This window comes from Talpa occidentalis, unplaced genomic scaffold (assembly GCF_014898055.3).
Source record: "Talpa occidentalis isolate TD23 unplaced genomic scaffold, MPIMG_talOcc4v2.1 talOcc4.15, whole genome shotgun sequence".
Classification (NCBI taxonomy): Eukaryota; Metazoa; Chordata; class Mammalia; order Eulipotyphla; family Talpidae; genus Talpa; species Talpa occidentalis.
The window spans coordinates 69750105-69775478 of record NW_023601543.1 but is presented as its reverse complement, the minus strand read 5'-3'; the positions used below and the strand labels follow the sequence as shown (position 1 = coordinate 69775478).

General features: G+C 36.0%; 1 protein-coding gene across 1 annotated transcript in view; it reads right to left on the bottom strand.

The window, feature by feature from the left end:
* The window catches only part of DMD (dystrophin), a 1988221-nt gene that overhangs the window by 1016186 nt on the left and 946661 nt on the right, over positions 1-25374 (bottom strand). Inside the window, 1 exon segment of the mRNA XM_054695791.1 lies at positions 1016-1163. Within this exon segment, the coding sequence (XP_054551766.1) occupies positions 1016-1163 (148 nt within the window).

Below are 25374 nucleotides of genomic sequence, written 5' to 3'. Positions count from 1 at the left end.
ACAATTTTAAAAATAATGATTTTCTATGTTTACTTAGTTTACCTGTACTTAGCTATTTATGTGGTTAATTCCTTAATATCCAAAGATATTTTCTATGCATAAATATTTGGAAATAGAGAAATATAAATTTGAATGGTATTGCTATCATGAATCTAGTATTTTTGAAGTGTCTAGAAAATTTAATGAACTACCTTACTTTTGCTTTCATCTGTATCAATTGGTATCATCTGACATTAAAAATTGGCTACAATTCAAATCAACTTGATTGAAAATTTCTATATGGACAACTTGGGCTAAAAATACTACAAAAATACTGAAGGCCTGGTATAATAAACCCCATATTTCTTGTACCTAAACTAACTATATCTCTTATAACCTCCACAATCTGATTTATCTTTCTGTGCTTACTCAAAAGACAAAGCAAGTTGAAATTAAACCATATACTGGTTATAACCCATGTGTTGCATTCCCATTATCATAAACCATAAAGAAGTCAATGACTACCACCAATTAACTCTGCATTATTTTGGCCTCTAGACTATCTCAGAAGGCATTTTGTCAATTGAATATATAGAAATACTGTTAAATCACCACAAATTGTCCACAGGGAAAGATAAATGTAATTTTGTCAGGATGGCTATTTCCAGCAAATTTATATTATTGCTTAGTATACCACAAGCTCTCCTCTGAACGGGTTCCAACATCAGGCAAAAACACACTGTCCCAAAGCCACACAACTCTGTTGTGAGATATTTCCTTGTACTACAGATTCAATTACACTTTGCAGGTCATCAGATACACCAGCTATACCTAGTCTCTCATCCTGACACAAAAAGTCCACATAGACTCCCAACATGAGCATTATGATGATGGTCTAGTATGTGTAGTGGTGACAATAAAAGTCAGGAATATACATTTCTATCATCCCTCAATACCTGAACTTAAACAAACTAAGCAGTCATGCTATTATCTTGATTATAAAGACCATTTGAAAGACGAGATCTCAAAATCTTACCTTAAGATACCACTTGTATTTGGCATGTTCCCAGTTCTCAGGAAGCTGTGTCTTGTTAAGAAATTGTTCAGCTTCTGTTAGCCATTGGTTAAATATCTTCATATCATAATGAAACCGCCGCCATTTCTCAACAGATCTGTCAAATTGCCTAAAGGTAAAAATATAGATCAAGAATATTTGATAGGAACATGTTTACATATGAAAAAGCAAAAAATGTAACCTTAAAATTAAAATAAATTAAAACCAAAGAAAATTAAATGGATCATATAAAACAAATTATGTCCTTGGGCCTCCCCTGGTAGTGCAGCGGTTGAGCGCTGGGTTGCGAAGCTGCCCGCAGCCTCTGCGGTGCCGGTTCGATCCCCGGCTGCTCCCCGGCCACCAGAGGAGGGTCCCACATGGCGCGTGGACCTCTCCTGCCGCCCGCTGCTCCCCTCAGCAGTGTACTTAGGTCCTTCTGCCTGCTCTGCTCCCCACTCTGGCTCTGGTGGATTCTCTCGCCCTCCCGCGCTTCTGACTGTACCCAGTGCTTGTATAGATAAATAAATAAATCTTAAAAAAAAAAAAATTATGTCCATAGAATATATTTTTATTACATTGATAAAGACATTATTCTGATAGCTATACTTGTAGATTTCAATTTCAACTAACAGAAATAATTAATATTTAATATAAAGGATAATTGCAAATAAAAGGCTATGTTTCCCTTTCGAATTGAATACATTTCTTGGTTGAAACAAAGATAAAAGCAACTGCAATGGCATATTAAAATTTTCTTCCCAATGACATTTAAGTTTTTTTTTTTTCAATTCCAGGAATTAAAGGCTATATTAACACCTAATAAATGAAGTATTTCAAAACTAGATATTACAATTGAAGTGTTTTGATCAAAATCAAATCATCTTACAAAATCAATCGATTCACTACTACCCTTGATCCAAGTGTCCATTCAGTAAGATCCTTTAGCTACCAGGATTACAGATGTAACATACTGTACTACAGGCACAGATGTGAGCAATTAACCATCTGAGACACTAGTCTATAGGAGGTGGGTGATGAGTGTTACTTTTTTATCCTTATTTTATTGTATCCACTTTCACTTGAAATTGGAATGCTAAGGGCACTTAGTGAGGGGTAATAAATTAATATCACCACACACGAGGAGAATATTGAGGAGGATGTATGCATACAATTTCTGGTTGCAGAAGAAACTGAGGCAGAAATGATATGAATCCGTTTTCTGTTTCTCTAAAAGAGTTACAGAGAAGAGTCAGTTGGGACAATAAAAAAAGTAACTAATAAAACACTGATTCTGGGGTCCCACTCTAGACAAATTAAATCAGTATCTTTGTCAGGATTTCATCAAATCCTGACATTGGTACATTTTAAAAGCACCCAAGTGATTCCAATACACAGTCACAGTGAAAAATGTTCCATAATGTAACTTTTAAAGTCTTATGGAGCTTATGATCTACTCGGGTCTCCCAGGGCCTGTCCAAACAAGTATTTGTTAGCATTAAACCAAATGCCATCCTGAAGATTCCTGGCTGTAGGTCTTTGCACATAGTATTCTGTCAAAATTCTCTGAGTTCTACTCTTCAGAAGTATAGGAATATAGTTTTTAATATCTTGATATCTTCTCAGATCTCTACCTCCATTCAGGAACTTTAAATAATTTTAGAACTTAAATAATGCCACAACTCCCTACTGTTTTAATAGGAGGGGGATGGAATTCATATTTACTGAACAGTTACTATGAGCCAGGCACTGGGCTGTGTACTTTTACACATTCCATTTCATTGACTGCTATAACACCCCTGCAACATAACAATTTTTATTCCCACTTTCCACTAGAGGAAACTAGAGCTGACTAACTTGTCAAAAGGTAGACATTAAATAGCAGAGAGGGGCGTCTAATTCAGCTCTATCTGGCTTCAACAGTGTCCGCAAATGACGTGTAGGTTTGCTAGGATTCCTTTTATTCAAGATGAACTCTTACCTAAGCAGTTTAGTAACTGAAAGAGTTGTGCATATTTTCTTATTTTTCTTCATTATATTTTCCAAAGATTTAGTTAAGCATCTACGTGTACAATTCATTCTATCAGACATTGTATTTAAGAATTAATTCTATTCCTTACCTTAAAAATATCTAAAACAGACATATTGGTAGCATAAAAATACAAACAGTGGTAGCTAAAATAGGTAGTCTTTAACTACAGCTAGTTTAAAAATAAGAATTCTGTCTTTAATAATTGATGACATTGTAGAATGTATAAAATATGACATCCATCAGCCAGAAAAATGTTAAAAGTGTTTTGCAAGTTTAATAATGATTTAGCTTCTACACATTTTCAGCGATATATAAAAAACAATAAATGGCTGGAGAATACATCTTAAATGTTTATTTCCTTTAAAAAGACCTGCATATGTCTTACAGGCACTTGTATTATACAAATAAAAGTGTTGCTAGAAAATAAATATCTAAAAAACACTAAAGCGCTGTTGGCACTCACTGTTCTATCTTGGTGAGACTAGTTGATTTTAACTTTTGCTATTATTTTCTGTAGTGTCAAGTTTTTCTACAATGTGTATTTCACTTTATATACAGAAAAAAAATATTAAAAGCAGTCTCACATGTATTCACTACAACGTCCAACTCTCTTCCCACTACCATGATCTGAAAACCAGGTATTAAGCTCAGCAAGTATAGAGGACTTGGCATCTGGTCACTATTTACCTTCCCACCTTTGTAGCAGTCATTAGTCCCCTCCTTTCTTTGTTTGTTCCATGCCCAATCACTTGAATTAGCCTCTTGTCAACACTTTAAGCTACTGGGAGGTGGTTATTTCTCCAACATTTGTGCTATGAATAAATACTCTCTCTTCGTTCCAGGCAACTGTCAACCCCTAAGGTTTCCAGTTCTATCACGCTGCCCAGATGTGTCCTTCCATCATTTTTTTTCTTAATTTTATACATACGTTCCATCATTCTTCCTTTTTGTACAATGTATGCTTTCTTCTCTCAGGTATAATCTCCGTATAATCCCCACCCCCAATTCACCCTTCCATCATTCATTGCACTGGAAATGACCAGCCTTCCACAGTTCCACAAAGCTCCTTCCCAGCCCAGCTCCTCACCATCTTCTCAGATGATTTTTCCTCTAATTCCCCCAGAGAAGAAAACCACATGGGCCCACACAACTGATCAAGATACCCCAGCAAGACAGAGCTGGGGATGGAAAGAGAAGGGCGAGAGACAGCCTGGGCTCGCCATTCATACCCTGGCTCCGGGTACATACAAATGAGACAGAAAGGACTTGCCGGCCACACTGGACTACGTGCAGCTTCCCCAAGCCCTGCTACTTCCTCAGGACCGAGGCTCTGCCCATTACTCCTATATTCCTGAAACGCCCTCCTTACCTTCCTCTTTTCCCCAAGTCCTATAATCCTACCCTCTGCATACATGAAGGCTTGATCCAAACTATTTACATTGTCACTTTGTAAATATCTAAGGAGGGAGTATTTAATATGACTTGCAATTGCTGAAACATTTAGAACCATAAAGTTGATTTGATTATTAAAATTAATGTTAAAATGAGTGACTCTATTCAAACAAAATATTAAAGAATATCATGTACTTTACATGGAATGGTATTTAATGTGTGTAATAATATTTTAAACTCCATTTCAAGTATCACATAAAATTTTAAAATATACTTTTCAGTGTTTTAATATGCACTGTTAACAGCAAAGCCGGAATCTATTCTTGAATTTACTATGTAAAATTTCATTTTTTATCGTGACAACTTATAAACTTAAGCTCTCTCCCACCAAGGAGTAGTCCAAATGAATAGATATAAATTTTGCTAGTTTTACAATGTTACATTTATAAATTTAATCTCCAATCTCCTTTCCTTAATTTCCTCTCACTCCATTAAATTGGCCTGTCCACGAGTGAGGAAAAAACAACAACTAGAAACAAACACACACATAAAAAAAAATCATTCAGGGAAATAAATGTAAATTTTACCCTCTGCATTATTATTAGGGGGAAAAAGCTGTTACTTTTTTTTTTTTCCTGGCAGTAAGAGGAAATGTAGACCCAACTAAATAAAGGACCAAAAATGTCAGTATAAACATATGGATAATAAATCAAGTGATTTTAAAATTTTGGAAATATTAAAATTCTCATTCACTATGCAAGCAGTATTTAAAATTACACTGCTGCTTCATTTATGTGCAGCATAACTTATTTCCTGCTGTTCTAAATCAAGTTAGTCAGATTATTCTCGAGCATAAATTACATTTAGGGAGTAATTTAGGTACTTTGGGACATACTTTAACACTTTCAGGCCATTAAGGTGGTGCTCAATTCCATGAAATAGATTTAAATAAATAACACCCTAGTAGCCTTCTGACACATCCATTGTGGCTTTATACGCAGGTCTGCAGACTCAGCACTGGGCTGCTGATTATTTCCTCCTACATATTTCATCTTTCTTGGCGAAAGTCTCCTGGTTTAAATTGTGGATGCTGATAAAAGTTAAATCAGTTATTTGCCCCAAATTATAGTACCTTGCTGCCCTCCCTTCTACCCCACTTCCATCCCTGTTTCCTTGGTGAATCATTATTATTTGGTAAAAACCTACATCTACCAGCAGTTCTGACCTCTCCTCTAAAGAACCCTTCCACTTTGAGGAGTTCTTCCGTGGCCCCACACTACTCCCTTTCATTTCTTACTCCTAAAACACTATCCTGGATTGTTAGTGCAAAGTCTGGCCTCTCACGCCTGATTTATGCACAGAGCCCAGATGCACACATGTACAATTGGACTGCACCGTGGCCACCTGGCGCCCTGCCACCACTCCCTGGGCACAAGCTCACACCTGAGCCCATGAGCATGCCTCTTCAAGCAGACAGTGTAGTGGAAGGACCGGCTAGGCTGACATTATGGCTCCACCATTTTTTGTGTGACCCTGAACAAGCAAGTGACTTCCCTGAAAAGTAGTAACCCTTTCGTAAGGGGAATTGTGAGTGTGAAATGAATGGACATACTTAAATTTCTCAGACAGTGATTGGCAGTCTTCCACAAATAGGAACAGGTTGCTGCTATCATTCTGCCTCTATTTGAGTCAGGATTTCAAAGGCAATTCATCACCCATACAGAATCCAAGCCATGGCAGTGTCTCTCTGGTGGGGATCAGACATGTAAGAATCAACTTGGGCTTTAATCACAGAGTTTGAAGAAATTAGATAATGTCATTAGCCTGTTTACAGAAGCTGAATCATTACTCCAGCCTAGAACCCATGGCTGACCATTGCTGGCTATATACTTAATTTTTTTTTAAACAACTTGGTTGTGAGCCATAACTACTATAGAAAAGATCACATATATTATCATGGTATAGTTGCCCAAGCTACAAAACTTAAATAACACCCCCCCCATCAGTTAGAAACCTCTCTTGAACTCTCTCTCAATTACTACTCCCTCCTCTGCCAATATAACTTCACTCCTAAATTTCAGGGTAACTGTTCCCTTGGAGCTTTGTCATTGAAATATGCATTCCTTACACTGGCATTTGATTGCAGTATGTTTGTAAACTTTTTATAAATAGATACTATATATATTTATATACCCAAATATATCCACATATATCCAAAATTTTTTTACAAACGGATACTATAATACATATCCTTTTGTATGAGGGTTCATTTGCTCAATATTTATTTTACTTGTAAGAGTAAACCATGTTGCTGTTTATTCATTGTTGTGTAACATGCCATTGTGTGATTCTTTTTTACTATTAATAACCAATGCTTAGGTTATTTCATTGATAAAGTGAGATTTCTGAGGCTCTTAAAAGGGAGGGTTGAGGGAAAAAAAGTCAAAGGGATAGATGGGGGGGGGTGGAGAAAAGGGAAGAGCAAGATTACAGGGCAAATAATGGTCTCTTTAATTATGACTTCCCTGTAAGGAAAGGACTCCAAGTATTTTATCAATATATATCGAGGGTGAGCTGTATTGCTTAGTAGGGGAAGTGTTTTTAAATCAAAAAGGAAAAGCAGAAGTTGTGTCTAATTTGGAGTTATTATAATGCTGTCGTGGATGTCTCTGTACCTGTCTCCCTGAATGTGCACACGTGCATTTTATAGAGAACACACAGGAGTGAAACTGAAGGGACACAGGTTACGTACATGTTTAATTTTACTAAATAGTACCAAGTGGTTTCACTCCCAGTAGTGTAGTGATGAAATTTTACACTCCTACGTGTAACTTTCAGTCCAAATAGCAGTGTATGAGGATTATAACGGCTCCATTTTCTCACCACTATGTGGTCTTGTCAGACTTTTAAATTCTGGCCACACTGGCTAGGGTATATAGTGGTATCTCGTTTTAGTTTTAATTTGCCAAGTCCCTGATTATTAGTGGGGCTGGCAAACTTTTTCTGTTTCTTGACCATTTGATTTTCTTATTTTGTGAAAATGTGTATGTGTGAAACACAAAACACATTACTTAGTGATTTACTATAAAGTGATCATTATAGAAACACCATCCAGATCAATATTTAAATCACTGTCAACAGCCCACAAATCCTTTTAAAGCCCTTACTTACTTTTCAGAACCTCTCTCGGTTTTCTTTTGGATTGCTTGCTCTTAAATTTGTAGAAACTTTTAATTATATGTCAAAGATATCAAATATCTTCTCTGACTCCGCGACTTTTGACTTTCTCAATATTGTCTTTTTATGCACAGAAGTCATTATTTACATTGTTGTCCAGTTCATTATTTTTATTTATGATTAGTCCTTTATATATCTGCCTTTAGTCAGCACTTACTGATATATTCTCCTCCATTTGGCTGTAAAATACTTAATATTGGTACTTGGGAGCTGGGTATGGTGTGGTCATATATATTTGCAGAAGTGTAAACCTATACTGCTGAATCATACACAGTGCCATAAACTATTGTTACCACAATTAAAAAAAAATGATACAATGAAAATAATTTGCCTTTTTCCCCTTTACATCTGTAATTTCCCAGGATTTTACATTTTATTTTTTGGATATAGCATGGAATGAAATGAAATGAAATATATACATACATATATATATATATATATATATATATATATATATATATATATGTTTTTTTTTTTCCTAAGAGGATGTTATATTTTAATTTTTAAGGTAAAATACATACTGGACAAAACAATGGTGTATAATAAAAAATAAAAGTGTTTGCAGTGAAAAATAAGTCACTGTCCCACTTGAGTCTCCCCAACATTGCCAGTTCTGCTCTCACTGTAAAAACACTGTAAAAACATTTAGAATTTGAAATATTCAGAACTCCCTGGTGGCAGGGGTTAAAGACAGAACTATCAAGCTATTGCCAGCCACTGCAGCACAAGTTCGATCCCCCCGGCTGGCCAGGGAGCTACCCACATGGTGCAGCAGATCTCTCCTGCCTTGCCCACCACTCCCCTCAGTTGTGTATTTCAATATATCTGCCAGTTCTGCTCCTCACTCTCTCTGGTGAATCCTCTCACACTCCCATACCTCTGGCTTACACCCCAATTCTTGCATGCATAAATAAATCTTTAAAACAAGAATTTGAAATATTCATAGAGCAAAGCAAAGAAATAAACATAGTTTTATAAAGTGATAGTTTTCTCATTCACTTATTTTTAATATATCCACTGTTAGTATTTTTATAGCTCTGCATCAATATTTTACTTTGTAATACCCTAGTTACTTTATCCTTAATCCTCCTTTGGTAATGAGTGTGGTTTCCAGGATCCACACCAGTTTGGAGTGGTACTTTGATTTTTAGTTTCTCATAGTGGTTATAATACTTGAGTTGAAGAACTCAGCTCTTGCCTTTATTCTCTCTCACTGATGAAATTTTACACATTTTGTTTCCCTGTTTCTCTTAGTAAATTTGCATTCACTGCCACATGAACAAACAGAAAAGATAGACTTTACCTGAACTATATTACCAATATCAACACTTAGCATGACCTCTTTCCAATTAACAGGGGGCTTTTTTTTTTTTTTTGCCACGTACTCTCAAAAAGAACTTCACTTATTACAGGTAAACCTCTTAGATTTCTTGTCTGGATTTTTCCCTATAGAATCCCATTCAATCCAAAAGGTTCAACTAATATCTATAGCAGGGGCTGGAAAACTATGACGGTCTTCAAAATAAAAATTTTCAGCTTCACTGGCTATGCAGTCCTTGTCCCAACTACTCTGCTGTTGTAGCTGAAAGGCAGTTATAGACTGAACATAAGCAAATAGTTTTGGCTTAGTTCCAGTAAAATTTTATTCATTAAAAAAAAAAAAAAACAGTTATTGGGCCAGATATGGTTGTGGACTCCACTTCACCGACCCTCCATCCAGCAAGTGATCACCACAGAGAGACCCAGGTTCTGGGCCTTACATAAGCTTTATATCTAGTTTTTTTTTTTTTTTTTTTTTTTTTTAATTAATCCCACCAGAACATTCTATGTGAAATTTAAACAGAACATGCCAACAATTCCTTATTTCCTCCTCTGAGTCTTCACATGTAATTTTAGTTTATGATTTCCAGGTAAGAAATCTTTAGTTCATCCATTACATGGCCCTTACAGCCCCTCAGTTCTCAGCCAGAAATGACTCTTAGTTGGGCCTCCTTCCTCTAGTACCAATGCCATGTGCTTCAGTCACTGAAATCCCCTAATACCTTGTCCTCAGCACATTCCGACTCTCAGCTTTCTGTCATCACTTTCTGGCCAGTCTCTAACCTATGTCTACACTGCTCACCTTTTCTTTTTTGGTTCCAAAACAAACATTTGTGGAATACTCAATGTACACTGTACTTCAAAACATCGACTAATTCACAACTTCCATAAAAATCTAAATCCTACTTTTAATCTGGATGCTTTTCTATATTTTAAAATGTCAACCCCACTCTACAATGTCACTTTATTCTGTGAGGCCTGTGTTCCCTGAAATCAGTTACTTCCCAAGACAAGTTTTCCCAGCTCTGCTAAAACCTCTATTAACATACCACTTTCAAGTTCTAAGTATGTATTTACAGAGCTGTCTTTCCCAGTGAGTTATGAGCCTCTTAAATAAAGGAATATGCTTTACCCACCTTTGAATTCTCAGAAGTAAGCAATGTTCTTGGCACATTGTAAGTATTTAATACATTTTTTAAATAAATGAAGAATTTGTATGGGCACCTTATGTCTTTCATTTAGAAATCATAAAGATGGGTACTTTGAATCCAGTTGTCTCATAATTAAAAGCACCGATAATATTACTTAGGAGACACACTATGTTGATGAAGATGAATGTATACTGCAAGTTATAATTAGCAGTAACACTGTAGTGCTATTGTTATTAAAACAACCTTTGCTAATCCACATATTTTATAAAACTGATACAGAATTTAGAATTTTAAAAGTATCTCCTTCTATGCTTTTAAAGAATAAAGCATTTTCCAAATAGGTCAATATTCTTGAAAGAATTATTGCTCTCAGAAAACACAAAATAACTTTTAAATTGAGATAATTTAGGATACTCAACACCATCTTAAGAAATTAATAGACATTGCAAAAACTTGTCAGGATCTAATTTAAGTATGCATATGCAAAATTAAGAAATTATGACTCTTTGAATGGGGTGTTTGATATTAAAATTGTATTAATAAAATTGACCTTATAATAAGAGAATTCAATACTGTTACTTAAGAAATAATAATGATAGATAGATAAATGCTGGTGACATTATTTGTAGAGACTCACAAAGAGCTTATTACCAACAATATGTTAAAAAAATCTTAAAATTCACCGGATTTCTAAATTGTTTTTAAACTCTGCTGGGCTCTCACTAGACATGCATTTCTGGACAGGATCTAAAATGGACAATATCATAGTCCTTTCTTCCTATAGTAGGCAGATCTGAGTAAAAGAGGTTAAAAGCCACAGAACCTCATCAATAAGCCTAAGCCATCTTAAGTAAGGACTTTTTGAAATATAAGTACACACAGATACATATTCACATACCCAAAGATGTATATATGTATACACACAAAAGAGGACGCTGACTTAAGTTGTAATTAGGCTATTTTGAAGAACTTCATTAAGCATATTATTTTGTCTTAGGAAAGAAGATCACAGGCATTCCTGAAATGTGTAGGTGCTCAAACAGTTTGCTAGGGATCCATAGCTTTACCTTAACTTGACATCTGATTATTAGCGCAATATAAATAGAAAAGCAAAAGTGTGTCTGAAATTACTAGTATTTCTGGGATTCCACAAATCTCCCTTGCCTTTTCCTTTAGTAAACACCTTTGTCACTGTCCAGACTCCCAGCAGGCCAACAGCAGTGCAAAGGGTGCACTACTTGACAGTTTTATTATGTTGGAAGAATATTCAGGGTATGCTATTCCTGCACTGCTTCTGAAAAAAAAAAAAAAAAAACAATGTAGGATTATGCTAATATTAACCTAAAAATTATGCAATTTCAATGCCTTGATTTGGCACAATTAGCACCCTGTAAAAATACCCAAAGTAGCAAAAATAGTTTGCTATTAGTGGCTGTAATGTTACCTTTAATATTAAGATCTTTTGGAGAAATCAACTATAGAAACTGATTCAGCAATCTAGATTAAATAATGTAAATTTCTTAAAAAGTTGAAGGTAAGTAACATTCTTTCTGAGGACTTGATATATTCATGGATCTTCTTTACAAAATGGGAACATTTTAATTCAGTCTGCATTTACATATCTGCTAGTATGTAGTCCAAGTGAAGATGATACCGTGTAAGAAATCACAGCTTTCAGATCTTATCTTGAATTTGTTGGCTAGAGGGGGTATTTGAAATAAGGATGTCTTACTCTTCATTCAAACACAAACATATTTAAAAGATTTTAGAACTTCTGTCAAGAACTAAGCAGCAAAAGCAGCCATGGCCATAGGTATGTACTAAATACTACACTAAGCACTTCAGATTCAATACAGTACTTACTGTTTTCAACAACACTTTAAGGTAGGTACTATTATTATATTCACTGTGCAGATGAGAACACTGAGATATTGAGAAGCTAAGTATAAAAACTTACAAGTAACTTGTATGTTTCTAAGCAAGAATGCCAAATAATATTATAGCCAATAAAAATAATTTATTGTGTAAATTTTTAAGTGTTTTTATAATCAGCAAACCCCATATTATCTCATGGGAGACAAGAAATCTTACTTCTATCACATGCTGTCCTCTTGGGTGACAAGCAGGTTGTTATTATTCAGTTCCATTCCTATATCTGATCATCATAAATCTCATATTTACAATGAAAAGGATTCATAAAATCACCTAACTTCTTTTTAAAAAAGAATTATATATGTATACATATATATACACATATATATAAATATAATGAGTCCATCACACTCTCAAATCAAATGGAATCTACCTTAATTTTCCATGAACATCCTTGAGGATTCCTTATATTTTTGTTGTTTGCTTGTTTTGTTCATATTACTTCTTGTTTTGCAATGATAATTCCCTTAGATTTATTTACCCATATACATATTTTTTCCATGACAACCCTTCTGATTAGAAGGTTTCCAGTTAAGAAGTAGTTTCTATTCTCTCTTTGAAATTCTCTAACATATCTTTTATTCTGCTTTAAATAATGTATCCCAGTCTAATTTACATTGCAACATTCATTCTATACCCCATTCTAACTTATATGCTAAGGGTAGAAATTATGTGGAATCATCATTTTTATCTTCTGTAACGGGTACCCATAAATACTGTTGCATTTAATTTTTGCAGATTCAAAATTAATTAACTTAAATAATTAATTTTAACACTTAAAATTGGTATCCATTTTGAATGATTCTAACCCATAATATGAAAATGTAGATTAGAATTCCCAAATGATTATCTTTCAAATTGAAGATATACTTTGCAATTTCAAACAGGTCATAAAGCAAAGAAGTTGTGCAACACATGAAATCTGAAGACAGGAAAACATATATTTGAAATTCTGCTTCATTGCTAATAGTGATTTATAAACTGCAATGATTTAAATAACTGATTACAAAAGTCTATGTGAAACAGACATAATAATGTCTACTTCACAGAGTTGCTACAAGAATTAGAATATAGTAAGGCTTGTGGAGCACGTAATAAATGCTTAATGTTGGTAATAATAACAACCATAATGTCCACATATAGTTGTCATATTTATAAATATTTTTACATTGTCAAATATATACGCACACTAACTTTTTACTTTCAACATATAACTATGCATGAGGAAAATATGTACAACTGCCTCTGTACATTCTCCCCTACAGACAAAGGTAGAATGGGGTCTTCAGGTAGATTTAGTATTCTTAGCCTTTATTTTTTTTTAATTTTTAATATCAGTTATAGTTCTTTTCTCTTTTTTAAGATTTTTAAAATTTATTTACACAAGAACTGGTGTACAGGTCAGAGGCGCAGGAGGGTGAGAGAATTCACCAGAGACAGAGTGGGAAGCAGAACAGGCAGAGGGTTGAAGACATTGCTGAGGGGAGGGGAGCAGCAGGCGAGACAGGAGAGGTCTGCCATGCCATGTGGGTTTCTACCTGGTGGGCCTGGAATTGAACCCGCACTGCAGAGGCTGTGGACAGCTTCACAGCGCTGTGCTCAACCCACTGCGCCACCAGGGAGGCCCGCAGTCTTAGCCTTTAAAACACCAAATTTTCAATATGTGTAAACTGATTTTAGGGCTATTGTGACTGAGCAAACTGAAACTATCACAACAAATGGAGTCATGTGTCTTCCTTTGTTTCCTTCCAAATGATAGAAAGACAAGTATGCATGATCTAACAATGAGAAATTTAACTTCAATAAGAAAAGAAACATTTTACTGTAAAATGGAGGGTGAAGAGATTCTGATCTTCAGGGCAAGCAAGACATTTAGGTGCTGTCTTCTCAAAATTATTACTAAAACACATAGATTCCAAATATGCAGAGTAAGATTAAAAAATAGAAAACTATGACATTATGTATCTGAGGCTGCCAAAGTTTTAATTTCCTCCATAGGCTATTGCACCAACTCAAAATCACCACTGAAGATCAACTTACAAAAGAATTTTTTTGACATGGGTTCTCATTCCTTTTGTCCATAATTAAAAGAAAAGATTGAGATCACTATATATCCTAAAATATATTTGGTATGAGAGCACAATAACACAAATATAAAAATAAAACTGAAACAATTAACTTTTTACTTAGCTTTATTCTACATAGACAATTCTATTTTCTCTCTTATATAGTTTCACTGGGACCATTACCTTCCACAAGACTGCATTTCCTATTAAGGAGTTATAATTAACAAGAGCCAACACTCACACAACAATTATCATCTACCATATTAATGAACATATACATGCTATTATTTTTCTTAATGTTTACTATGCTTGTTTTATTGGAACAAATGTCAAAGAATGTTGAATTTTTAAAAGGCGACTGTTATAATTGTCAACTGATTTCAAAATCATTTTCCAAGGAAAAAGTGAATATTCCCATTTTACTATTAGAAGTAGTTCCTGGAACTTGTAGAAATAGTATTAATAGAAAAGGAATGAATTTAGAAGGGCCGAGCATCGTTAACAGAGAATTAGTGAGGAAATTACACCAGAGTAACATTTCAATTAGAAACAGCAAGGAAAAAATATCTAGGCTATCAAAGGTTATAAGTAATAAGGAAAATAAGAACAATCTTCAGCAGTCAGGACTTATTTTTCTGAGAGTTGCACCAATAAGTCAGAGGAAAAGTGTCCAAACTGTCTTAGAAAATTATTAAAGCATAATTATTTTCAAAGCAGATTTATATACACAGACACACGACACACATATGTGACAAATAAATGATCAACAAACTAAACATGTAGATATGCCATGGGACCTTTACCAGGCATATGCCTTTCACGCTCATTTTTAACTGACTACATTGATTCCATGAACATTGGAAGGATTCCCCTCCCCCCATCAGCTTGGATATACCTGTGGGAGCAGGCTGGATCCAGCATGAGAGTTTGACACCTTCACTTGAAATCCAGTGAACTCAAATCTGACCCATCTCTAGCAAGTATAAATCAAGGAAACTTTCATCATGTCTGAATTATACATTCTGAATAAATATCATCACAAAAATCAGGCCCCTTTTGCTATTTTACATTCCATCTTATTAAAACACAAGTGCATGAGGGAAATAGTCTTGGCATCAAGCTACAGTATTCATTAATTTTTTCGTTCCTACACCTGAAGGCACATGTTTAAACCTGTAGGGGTTACTTTATTATTTAATTAGAGCAGATTCTTTTCTATCATTTTAGGTGTTTCATCTGGAGTTTGATTAACATCAGTATATGCTGTGGTCTCTGGCAAATAAATATAGAAGGTACAGAAAGAGGAATGAGCAGAAGCAACATTTCTTTGTTAGAAATAAAGAAAAGTATGAAGTGTGTAAAGAAACAAACCTCTAAGAAATAAAATATCAATATTCAAAGTCCACTGAAATATTTCATACATAAGTCTATAGTCTCTGCACATTTTATTTAACCATTAATTTACTCCTTTAATAAACACGATTGGTTGCTTAGTACTGCAGCTGTCAGTGTGTCGCATTCAGGAGGAATAAATGAAAAAGACACCACCCTTGCTGATGAGAAACTCACAGTTCAGTGCGGGCACTAATGTGGTAGGTAACGACGTTGTACTGTATGCTTTGACTTGATCCATGTGCACATCCCCTTGCCTTTTCATTTCAAAATACACTGGCTAAATTCCAAATACCAACACTGGAATTCCTTTGCCTGAAGATTCCTTCTGGTTCCCCAAGTCAGCTTGGCCCACCTATAACACCATCTTAGGAATCAGCACCCCTGGGAGCAGCTCTCCAACAGTGATGGGTGAGAGCTGATGTATAAATTACCCCAGCTACATCGCACCATCATGTGGGGTAACTTTACGTGTTTGACCGCAGATATGTGAGGTACCTGTTATATCTCCCAAAGTCTCCTCCTTGGGGCTTAAGCTCCAGATATCCAAAGTGGTAACTGGATTGAAAACACTTTTATTGGCTTCCTTCTGTTCCCTGTGTCATCCCCTGAGATCTTCCCTGTGTCTGGAGCAATCTCCATAGTGTCTGCATCTTGGTAAAATCAATGAAGACAAAAGATGATTCCAGCATAGAGGATAGGAGATTAACTCTATCCTAAAGACCTGTGAGAGTAAGGTGGGGGAAGATGCTAGAAGGATGAGCAGATGTATCTCAGTTAGAGAAAGGAGGAAGAACATTATTGAAGAGGCATCATTAGGTGTGGGGGTTTAGACTAGTGGATACCAAATTATCAATAATTGCTTGGAGGGCATGTTCTTTTTTTTATTTTTTTTAATTGAGGTAACACTGGTTTATAACATTGTGTGATTCAGAAATATAGGATAGGATGGTAAGACACAGGTTGCTGAGTTCTCTTCAAAGTTTCTAATAGGCCTAAGAATTACTATTTGTAACAAGTTCCTAGGTAATTTTGTTCTCAAGATGTGGGTCCACATTTTGAGAAATGATGGCATAGAGGAAATAGTGAAATGATAGCTGGATAAGAGGGACTGGGTCAAGATTATGAAGGCTCCTGAAGATCCTATGGCCTAAAAATTTTTATTGCCATTTTTCATTATCACTAAATTAGCTTATAGGCAAAAAAAAAAAAAAAAGATACCAAAGTCATTAATCAGTTGAAGATATACACAATACAGTATGTGACAAAATCCTTGGAGAACATAAAGGATTTCTTATACACTCCTGGGTATGACTTCTCAGACTCTATATTCTGCCCAAATTTCACATACAGATAACCTAAAATCTCTATTTCCCACCAACCCGTGATTGCCAGTTTGGCAGCATTAACTTGGCACAGGCTGTGAACATGCCCCACAGCAAATATGGCTGACCCAACAAATGGCCAGCAGGGGCATTAGACTTAAGAGTCTCATGATCACAAAAAAACAGGAGGTATCAGCTATCCATAGACAATCTTGATTGTGAATAAAGACTGAATTTTGTCTTAAAAGGAAGGTTTTGTTTTGTTGGGGAAAGAAAAGAGAGTTATGTTATTACTAGTAGTGTTTCGGTTTCAAGCATATAAAATTGTATCATATATAAAACCATAGTGGAAGCTAGAAGTCTAATGAAAGCTGTGTGTGTGTGTGTTGTTTGTATAAGAATTCTTCCCAACTAGTTAATTAACACATCCATCACCGAATGTATATATCTGTGAGAACATTTAAGTTCCACTCTCTCAGCAAATTTCAATTACACAACATAGGATTATCAACCATAGTCACCATGTCATACATTGTCTCCTCAGAACTTGATTCAAGTTATAACTGAAAGTTTGTACCCTTGAACTAACCTCTCCCTATTTCTCCTATCTCCAAGTCTTTAGCATCCACTTTTCTACTCTGTTTCTGTGAGCTTGACTTCATTCTTTTTAAAGACTCCACATGTAAGTGATACTATGCACCATCTGTCTTTCCCTGTCTGGTTTATTTCACTTAGCATAAGGCCCTCAATGTCCATCCATACTGTATCAAATGCAGGATTTCCTTCTTTTTCATGGATGAATAAAAATTTGTGGATGAAACCTATCACTTTATCCATTCATTCACTGACTGACAAACACTTAGGCTGTTCCCATATCTTGGCTACTCTGAGTAATGATACCTTGAACATGGTAATGCAGAAATCTCTTCAATTTGAAATTTTTGTTTACTCTGGATAAATACCCAGAAGTGGGATTGCTGGATCATATGGTGGCTCTATTTTTAATTTATTAAGGAATCCCCATAGTGTTTTCTGTAGTGACTGCCCCACTTTCCACTCCCATTAGGGGTACACAGGATTTCCTTTTCTCCACATCTTCACCATTATTTGTTTCCTTATCTTGGCTACTCAGAGTGATGATACCTTGAATGTAACTCAAGTAGCACACCGACCCTGATTTCTGATAAGCAATATTATCTCCAGATACTGCAAAACTCATCTGGAGGGCAAAATCTCCTCCAGTTGACCACCACTGACCTAAGACCATCCTTTAAGATTTTTACATGTTCTTTCCCATGTTCCATTTCTTTGTCTTTTATACTACGCTATGAAAGATTTCTTCACCTTTTCTTTTGAACTTAATTTCTACCACTCATTTAAAATAGGTTTTGTTTCAGGGCAGTATTAGGTTTACAACACACCTGAACAGAAAGAACAGTGAGTTCCCATATACCCCACCCCCTTCTGCTAACACAGTGTCTCACATTATCGATATCCCCCACTAGCATAATACATTTGTTATAATTGATGAACCTGCACAGATACATTATTATCACCCAAAGTCCACAGCTTTCATTAGGGTTCTCTCTGACCTTGTACATTCTTTGGGTTTGGACAAACATATAATGACATGGATCTACCATTATTTGCTTTACAACTGCCATTCAATTTTTCATCTAAATAACCCTTTCCTTTCTCTGCAATATCACTTTCTAAAGTCTCTTGTACTTTCTTATAGGTACAGTTTCTAGTGTCCCTCTGAGACAGTAATTAGACGTACGTTTACCATGTTCTCTTACGACATCGTTCCCTTTCCTCAGAGTTTCTTATTTTACTTAAGCTATTGTTATTCTCTAATATGACTGCTTGCTTGTTTTTTCCTATATTGGCTTCTGTCTTTTGTGGTAGACTTGATTTCATTATATGGAAATCCTCGGCTGTCCCTTAAAATCATGGTATTTAAATGCTTATTGGAATCTCTCTGTGTATGTGTGGACTTACCCACTCGTGGGCTTTGATACAGGATCATCAAGCAAGGGTTGGACTATTTCATTGCTGGATCATAACATATGCTTAATTGCAGATATTTTGTCTCATGCATCAAGTTCTCCAAGGGATACATTTACAATTTTCTGTCCAGAGCACAGAGATAAGAGATAGGAGTGCTTGGAGGAAGCGACTGTCTCATTAAACAGATTGACCTTAACTTGATTTCCTATCAGTATGCCGGGGCAGGAGAGGAGCATGTTGATGCTATACTAAAGTTTTTCATTATCTTACCCTTCCTTTTAAGAACTTCAATGAATTTCTTTCTTTTGCTTTTTATTTCTAGCTCCATTTGAGACTACTTCCCTCTGAAATACCTAGTCCCTTCAATGCAGGGCTCTCTCTGGGGACCTGCAGGACAAACTGCCTTCCTTGTTTTAATTTCCTTTGTTATAGACTTGATCTGCCTTTGAAGATTCCTCCTGTTTCATTTTCTTTGCCATTTGGCAACTATACATTTTTCACTCCTTTAGTGTAATCTTAGAATAATTCGGGATAGGCAGGAGACACATGTATGCTTGGATAGAGAGGAGATACCTATTTGGTATCAACTGTCATTTTCAACTGGAGGTCTGTGACAGTTCGTGTCTTGGTCACTTTCCTCCCGTATCCCATGGAACATTTTGTCATTACATCTACACTATTCCCACCACTCTATCTAACCCTTTCAGGCTTAAAGTTCCTGCACTGTAATGTTATTGAGGAGAACTCCACTCCATTCATCAAGCAAGAGAACAGCCTTGACACAGTTCTTAGTTGCAAGTCTGTGTCATACTTAGGTTGCACAGCTTTGTGGAAACTGTAGCCCCAGGCTACAGCCTGAAGCTGCACTTTTTTCCCCTAGGCTTTTTTCATGAATGGAGACGCCACAATCCAGTCTCTGGTTTTGAAGGCAGAGCTTGTCTCTAGTCCCACAACCTTGCTTGAAGCAATTTCAGTTCCACTTGCCCCACAGCATGCAAATTCCTGGTTGCCATTGTTGCTTTGTGCTTCAAAAGCAAGGCTGGCAGAGACTTATGGCCCATTCCCTGATTTACACTGTGTTTCCTGCAGAAGACTGAATTTTATGTGTGCAAGTATATAGAAATACACCATTTTTATTTATACTTTTTTTTATTGCTGTATTTTTGGAGCTGATGAGAATGCCACTTAGATAGGGAATTCTAACTCGAGATTTGCACTGTTTCTTTGCAACAGACTCCACCGCAATGTGGACTTTGGTACTTGCTCATGATGAGGGCCATTACATTGTAATCTTTAGCAGCTTTGTTGCGAGACATATGCATCAACATGGCCTATTTTATACAGTTCAATAGAAGCAGGTATGTCAACATGCCCCTTTCAGAGAGACTTAGAATCATTTGGTAAAGGTTATTTTCCAACACAAGAAAGAAACTTCCTTTTCCAACAAGGGGGCCTGAACTTCGGTGAAACATCTTTGGTAACTACACTTACAATTGGCCATATTTTGCTCCAATTCCACTTCAAATTCACTTCTCTAGGGAGAAACTTCTGGTCTGCGAACTATGTGATATTCCATAACACTTTGGGGATTCCGGATTCTGCAGGCCTAATACCAAAGTAGAAGTTCCATGGTAATCCTATTCACAAGGAACAGTATGGACCTTCTGAGTTCTTTCACAGACTACAAGGTAAGGATAAGGCTTTCACTCCCCTCCCTCAAACTTTAATGACCTTGCTATTCAGAACACGCAAGCTGGAAATAAGGCTTCCCTACACATGCTTTATATAAAGTATCATCTTTAACATTACCCTCTTATGGCCTTTTAACATTTAACTTTAAAATCCAAAAAGTTGGGGCCTCCCTGGTGGCACAAGTGGTTAAGCACTGAACTATGAAGTAATCCGCAGCCTCTGCAACACGAGTTCCATCCCCGGCTGGCCAGGGAGCAACCCACATGGCGCAGGATACCTCTCCTGTCTCACCCGCTGCTCCCCTCAGCAGTGTATTTCAGTCAGTCTGCCTGTTCTGCTCCCCACTCTGTCAATAGTGAATCCTCTCAACCCCCGCATCTCTGGCCTATACCCCAGCTCTTGTACGCATAAATAAATAAATCTTTAAGAAAAATCCAAAAAGTTACTGATTTCCGTACTAAAATAGGATGCTCTAGAAAAAAAAAATTACTGCCATTTTCTAATAAAGAATTATATAAAAATATTGTGTTACATATTTTGTTTAGTACTACCTGAGCTATTTTTACCCAAATAACTAAAGGTAAACTATGTACTTATGTACCTTGTGATGTCTTAATAATCATCTGGACTAAGTGCTTCTCAGGGCATTCATATTTATATTTAATTAATTTCTTCAGTTAAATTACTTAATATCAATAAATAACATCTCTTGGTTAATATATATGTATATATATAAAGCAATTTTATTTTTTTAAAGCAATGAATGCACTTTTTTTTTAAAGATTTATTTTATTTATACAAGCACTGGGTACAGTCAGAAGCCCGGGAGGGTGAGAGAATTCACCAGAGCCAGAGCGGGGAGCAGAGCAGGCAGAAGTACTGAAGCACACTGCTGAGGGGAGCAGCGGGTGGCAGGAGAGGTCTGCGCGCCATGTGGGACCCTCCACCGGCGGCCGGGGATTGAACTGGCGCTGCAGAGGCTGCAGGCAGCTTTGCAACCCAGCGCTCAACCGCTGCGCCACTGGGGAGGCCCTATAAAGCAATTTTAACACTTGGCATTTATAAGCCATTATGTGCCATTTCTAACACATCATTGAATCAAGTATCCCAGGATATAGAGAGAAGGTTTTTATCAGTACTCATATCCTAGTTGATTGATTTTTCTTGTTCTTTAACAGTAATAATTTATACAACATTTTGTTGCTTTTTTGAAATAAGGAGTCCTATTTTTATAAAAAATGAGAGCATGAGGTATAAGTTCTGTTAATGCTTTACAATTCTATCTTGAAATCATGACTCACAGCTACCACCACCTAATGGTAAATGTTGGTATTGCATATTCAGAGCCTGTAATTCTTTTTATCTCATCAAATACTATTTGTCTAATCAATGATGAGTCTATGAATGATCAGCTTTGGTACACTTTAAGTACGGAAGTAAAGTGTAGAAGAACAACACATCCAAGTCTATTAATATGAAGATATTAATTTAAGGGCAAAGATTTGATAATCTTTCACTTCCATAATCATCATCACATTGATTTATGGGCTTTATGACAAGAAATATGCCATTCTAATTATTTTAACTTTTACATTTCACAACTTATTGTAAAAATGAAATTTATAAACAGTATGCTATGAAGAACACTCAGGGAAGAATATTATCAGCATAAAATAACCTTAAACCTGTGTAATTTGATAACTGATATTTATTTACCTATTTAACTTTACATATTTGTTCATTTTTTAATAACATAGGATTTCTCCTCTCAGATCTATGGTCTGCTTTTAAGATACTGTCTTGAAATTTGTTTTTGCCTGATCCTTTGTTTGGTTTCTCTATATTTCACGTATAAGTGAAAAAAATCTGTTATTTGTCCTCCTCTTGGCTCACATTACTTGGAATAACAACTCCTTCCAGTTCCATCCATGTTGATGCAAATGATAGAAGCTTATCCTTTTTGATCACTGAGTAGTATTCCATACACACATATGTATGCACCATATCTTCTTGATCCTCTCATATGGTCTGGGGTGTTTAAGTTGTTTCCATATCTTGGATATTGTAAATAGTGTGGCTATAACCAAAGGAGTGCAGATTGCCTTTTGGATTAGTTTTTGTGCTCTTTGGATAGATACCTGGGAGTAGAATTGCTGGGTCAAATGGTGATGCATTTTTAGTCTTTTGAGGAATCTCCACACTTCTTTCCACAGAGGTTGGACCAGTCTACATTGCCAACAACAGTGTAAGAGGGTTCTTTTTTCTCCACACCCTCATCAGCACTTGTTGTATCTGTTTTGTTTCATTTTTTCTTAGAAGTCATTCTCACAGGTGTGAGGTGGTATCTCATCATGGTTTTGATTTGCATTTCCATAATGATATGTGATGATGAACATTTTTTCATGTCTTTCAGCTATATGTATGTCTTGTTTGGAGAAGAGTCTATTTAGATCTTCTGCCCATTTATTGATTGGATTATTTGTTTGCTTTTTTGTTGAGTTGTATGAGCTCTTTGTAGATCTTTGAATTAACTGATATTTAATGAAAGTGCTTATTTTAAACTTGTCTTGGATTTGTGATAGAGAAGATTCACGAAATGCACTATCAATATTATTGGAAATATTTTTAAAACTGCTTTTAAATAAAACTTTTGAAGTCACACATTGATTTGAATTATGAAATCTTATAAGCTATAGTATATTCTTATATTAAATTGCTCATTTATTTTAATCTACAGACTGAGAAATTAAAATTTTATTTGACAATCAGTGACTCAAATTAGAATTTAAATATCATTTGTTACATGTCTAGACAAACAAACACCCAGATGCCCACTTTATAGTCTGTTTCTATTAGGATACTAATTAATCGTGGCACTATTCCAAAAAATATAAGAGCATAAAGTAAGCAGAGAGCTCATTACAAATATAATACTGATAACTGCAACTTCCTGATTTCTCAATAAAAATTTGAGTTAGTAACTGCATAATTAACTATTAATTAAACTGCTTAATGCACTCCACTACATCAAATGAATCATCAAAAATAGTTTAGCGTGACTTTTATTATGCATGTGTAATTATAACTTTGTTATTCTAGAGTTGTCAGAATGGATTTTAAATGAGAAAATAATAATGAAGATAAAGATATAGGCATTGCTCTAAAATATGCTGACATGCTAATCACTATGAAAATAGTAATTTTTGTAATAACACAGTTCCTATGTAGGCATCAAGACAGTAGGGTACAAAAAATATATTTTTTTTAATGTTATGGCTCAGATTTTTTTTTAACATTTATTAATTTATTTATGCAAGCACTGGGTACAGTCAGAAGCGCGGGAGGGTGAGAGAATCCACCAGAGCCAGAGGGGAGAGCAGAGCAGGCAGACTGATGAAGTACACTGCTGAGGGGGGCAGCGGGCGGCAGGAGAGGTCTGCACGTCATGTGGGACCCTCCTCCGGTGGCCGGGGAGCAGCTGGGGATCGAACCGGCGCTGCAGAGTCTCCGGGCAGCTTCACAACCCAGTGCTTAACCGCTGCGCCACCGGGGAGGCCCCAAAAAGTATTTAGAAAGTACTAAGTTTTAAAAAAAATAGTTATATCTCTTATATGTAGTAAAATATATTTGTGAAATGAAGGAATGCATCTTTTTTTTGGAAATTATTATTATTTCAACCTAAGAGAATTTCCAAACATTCTCAAGCCCATGTCCCACCAAAAAAAAAATACCAATATCAAAGTATGTACATGTAAAAATTTACAAGAACTGTTTCTGACCATGCAATGACTAGCTTTTAAAGTTGAACACAATACTAGAAAACATGCTTTGTTGTCATCAATTTGATTTCAGTTACTAAGTCAGAATTACCCAGTTCAGTGGAGTAGAGCTTTCTACCATAATTAATGCTTAAGTCTAAATCCACTCTTATTTTCTTTTATTTTTTTAAAGATTTTTTTTTTTTTTAATTTATACAATAGCTAGGATACAGGCCAGAGGCGTGGGAGGGTGAGAGAATTCACCAAAGACAGAGTGGGGAGCAGAACAGGCAGACTGACCGAAAGCACTGCTGAGGGGAGCAGCAGGTGCACCGCACCATGTAGGAATCTCCCTGGCTGACCAGGACTTGAACCCATGCTGCGGAGGCTGCAGACAGCTCCACAGTGCTACGTTCAACCCGCTGTGCCACTGGGGTCACCGGGGAGGCCCTCCACTCTTATTTTCAAAAACAGTATCAGAAGCTTAACAAGTATCCTACTAGATTCCTTTGAATCAATGGTTCTCCATATTATTTTGTGAATATGGCTGCCAGTCATTAATTTCAAAGAAACTTTAAGAAACTTTGAAATTAATCAGTGAGAAAAGATGCTTGAAGAAGAAACTGAATATACTGAAGGAATCTCAAAGTACTGATAGTGAGGGTCAAGTTCATAGCTTTATGACCCCCGTTGTGCTAATGAGAGAATTGAGCCTCAGATAAAACTGCCAAAAATTCACACAGTCATGGATTGATGGAGCTAAGACTCAAAGTCTGGTCAATCTAATCCCAAAGCTGAGCTCCTGTGTCTGAGACTCACTTCTTCCTGGAAAAGTTGCAAATGTGACTTTTTCCTGATAACAAACCACACCAACTAAAAGCCTCCTTTAGACAAGATGCTTTTCCTTCTATTCTTGTCTTTGGTCAAAGAGACTTACACGTTTTAGGGACAGGACCCAGGGTAGAGTCCTATAATCCAGAGATGTTGATGGGGCTGTTAGCACCTAGCCGTGAGCACTTGTACAGCAATAAAAA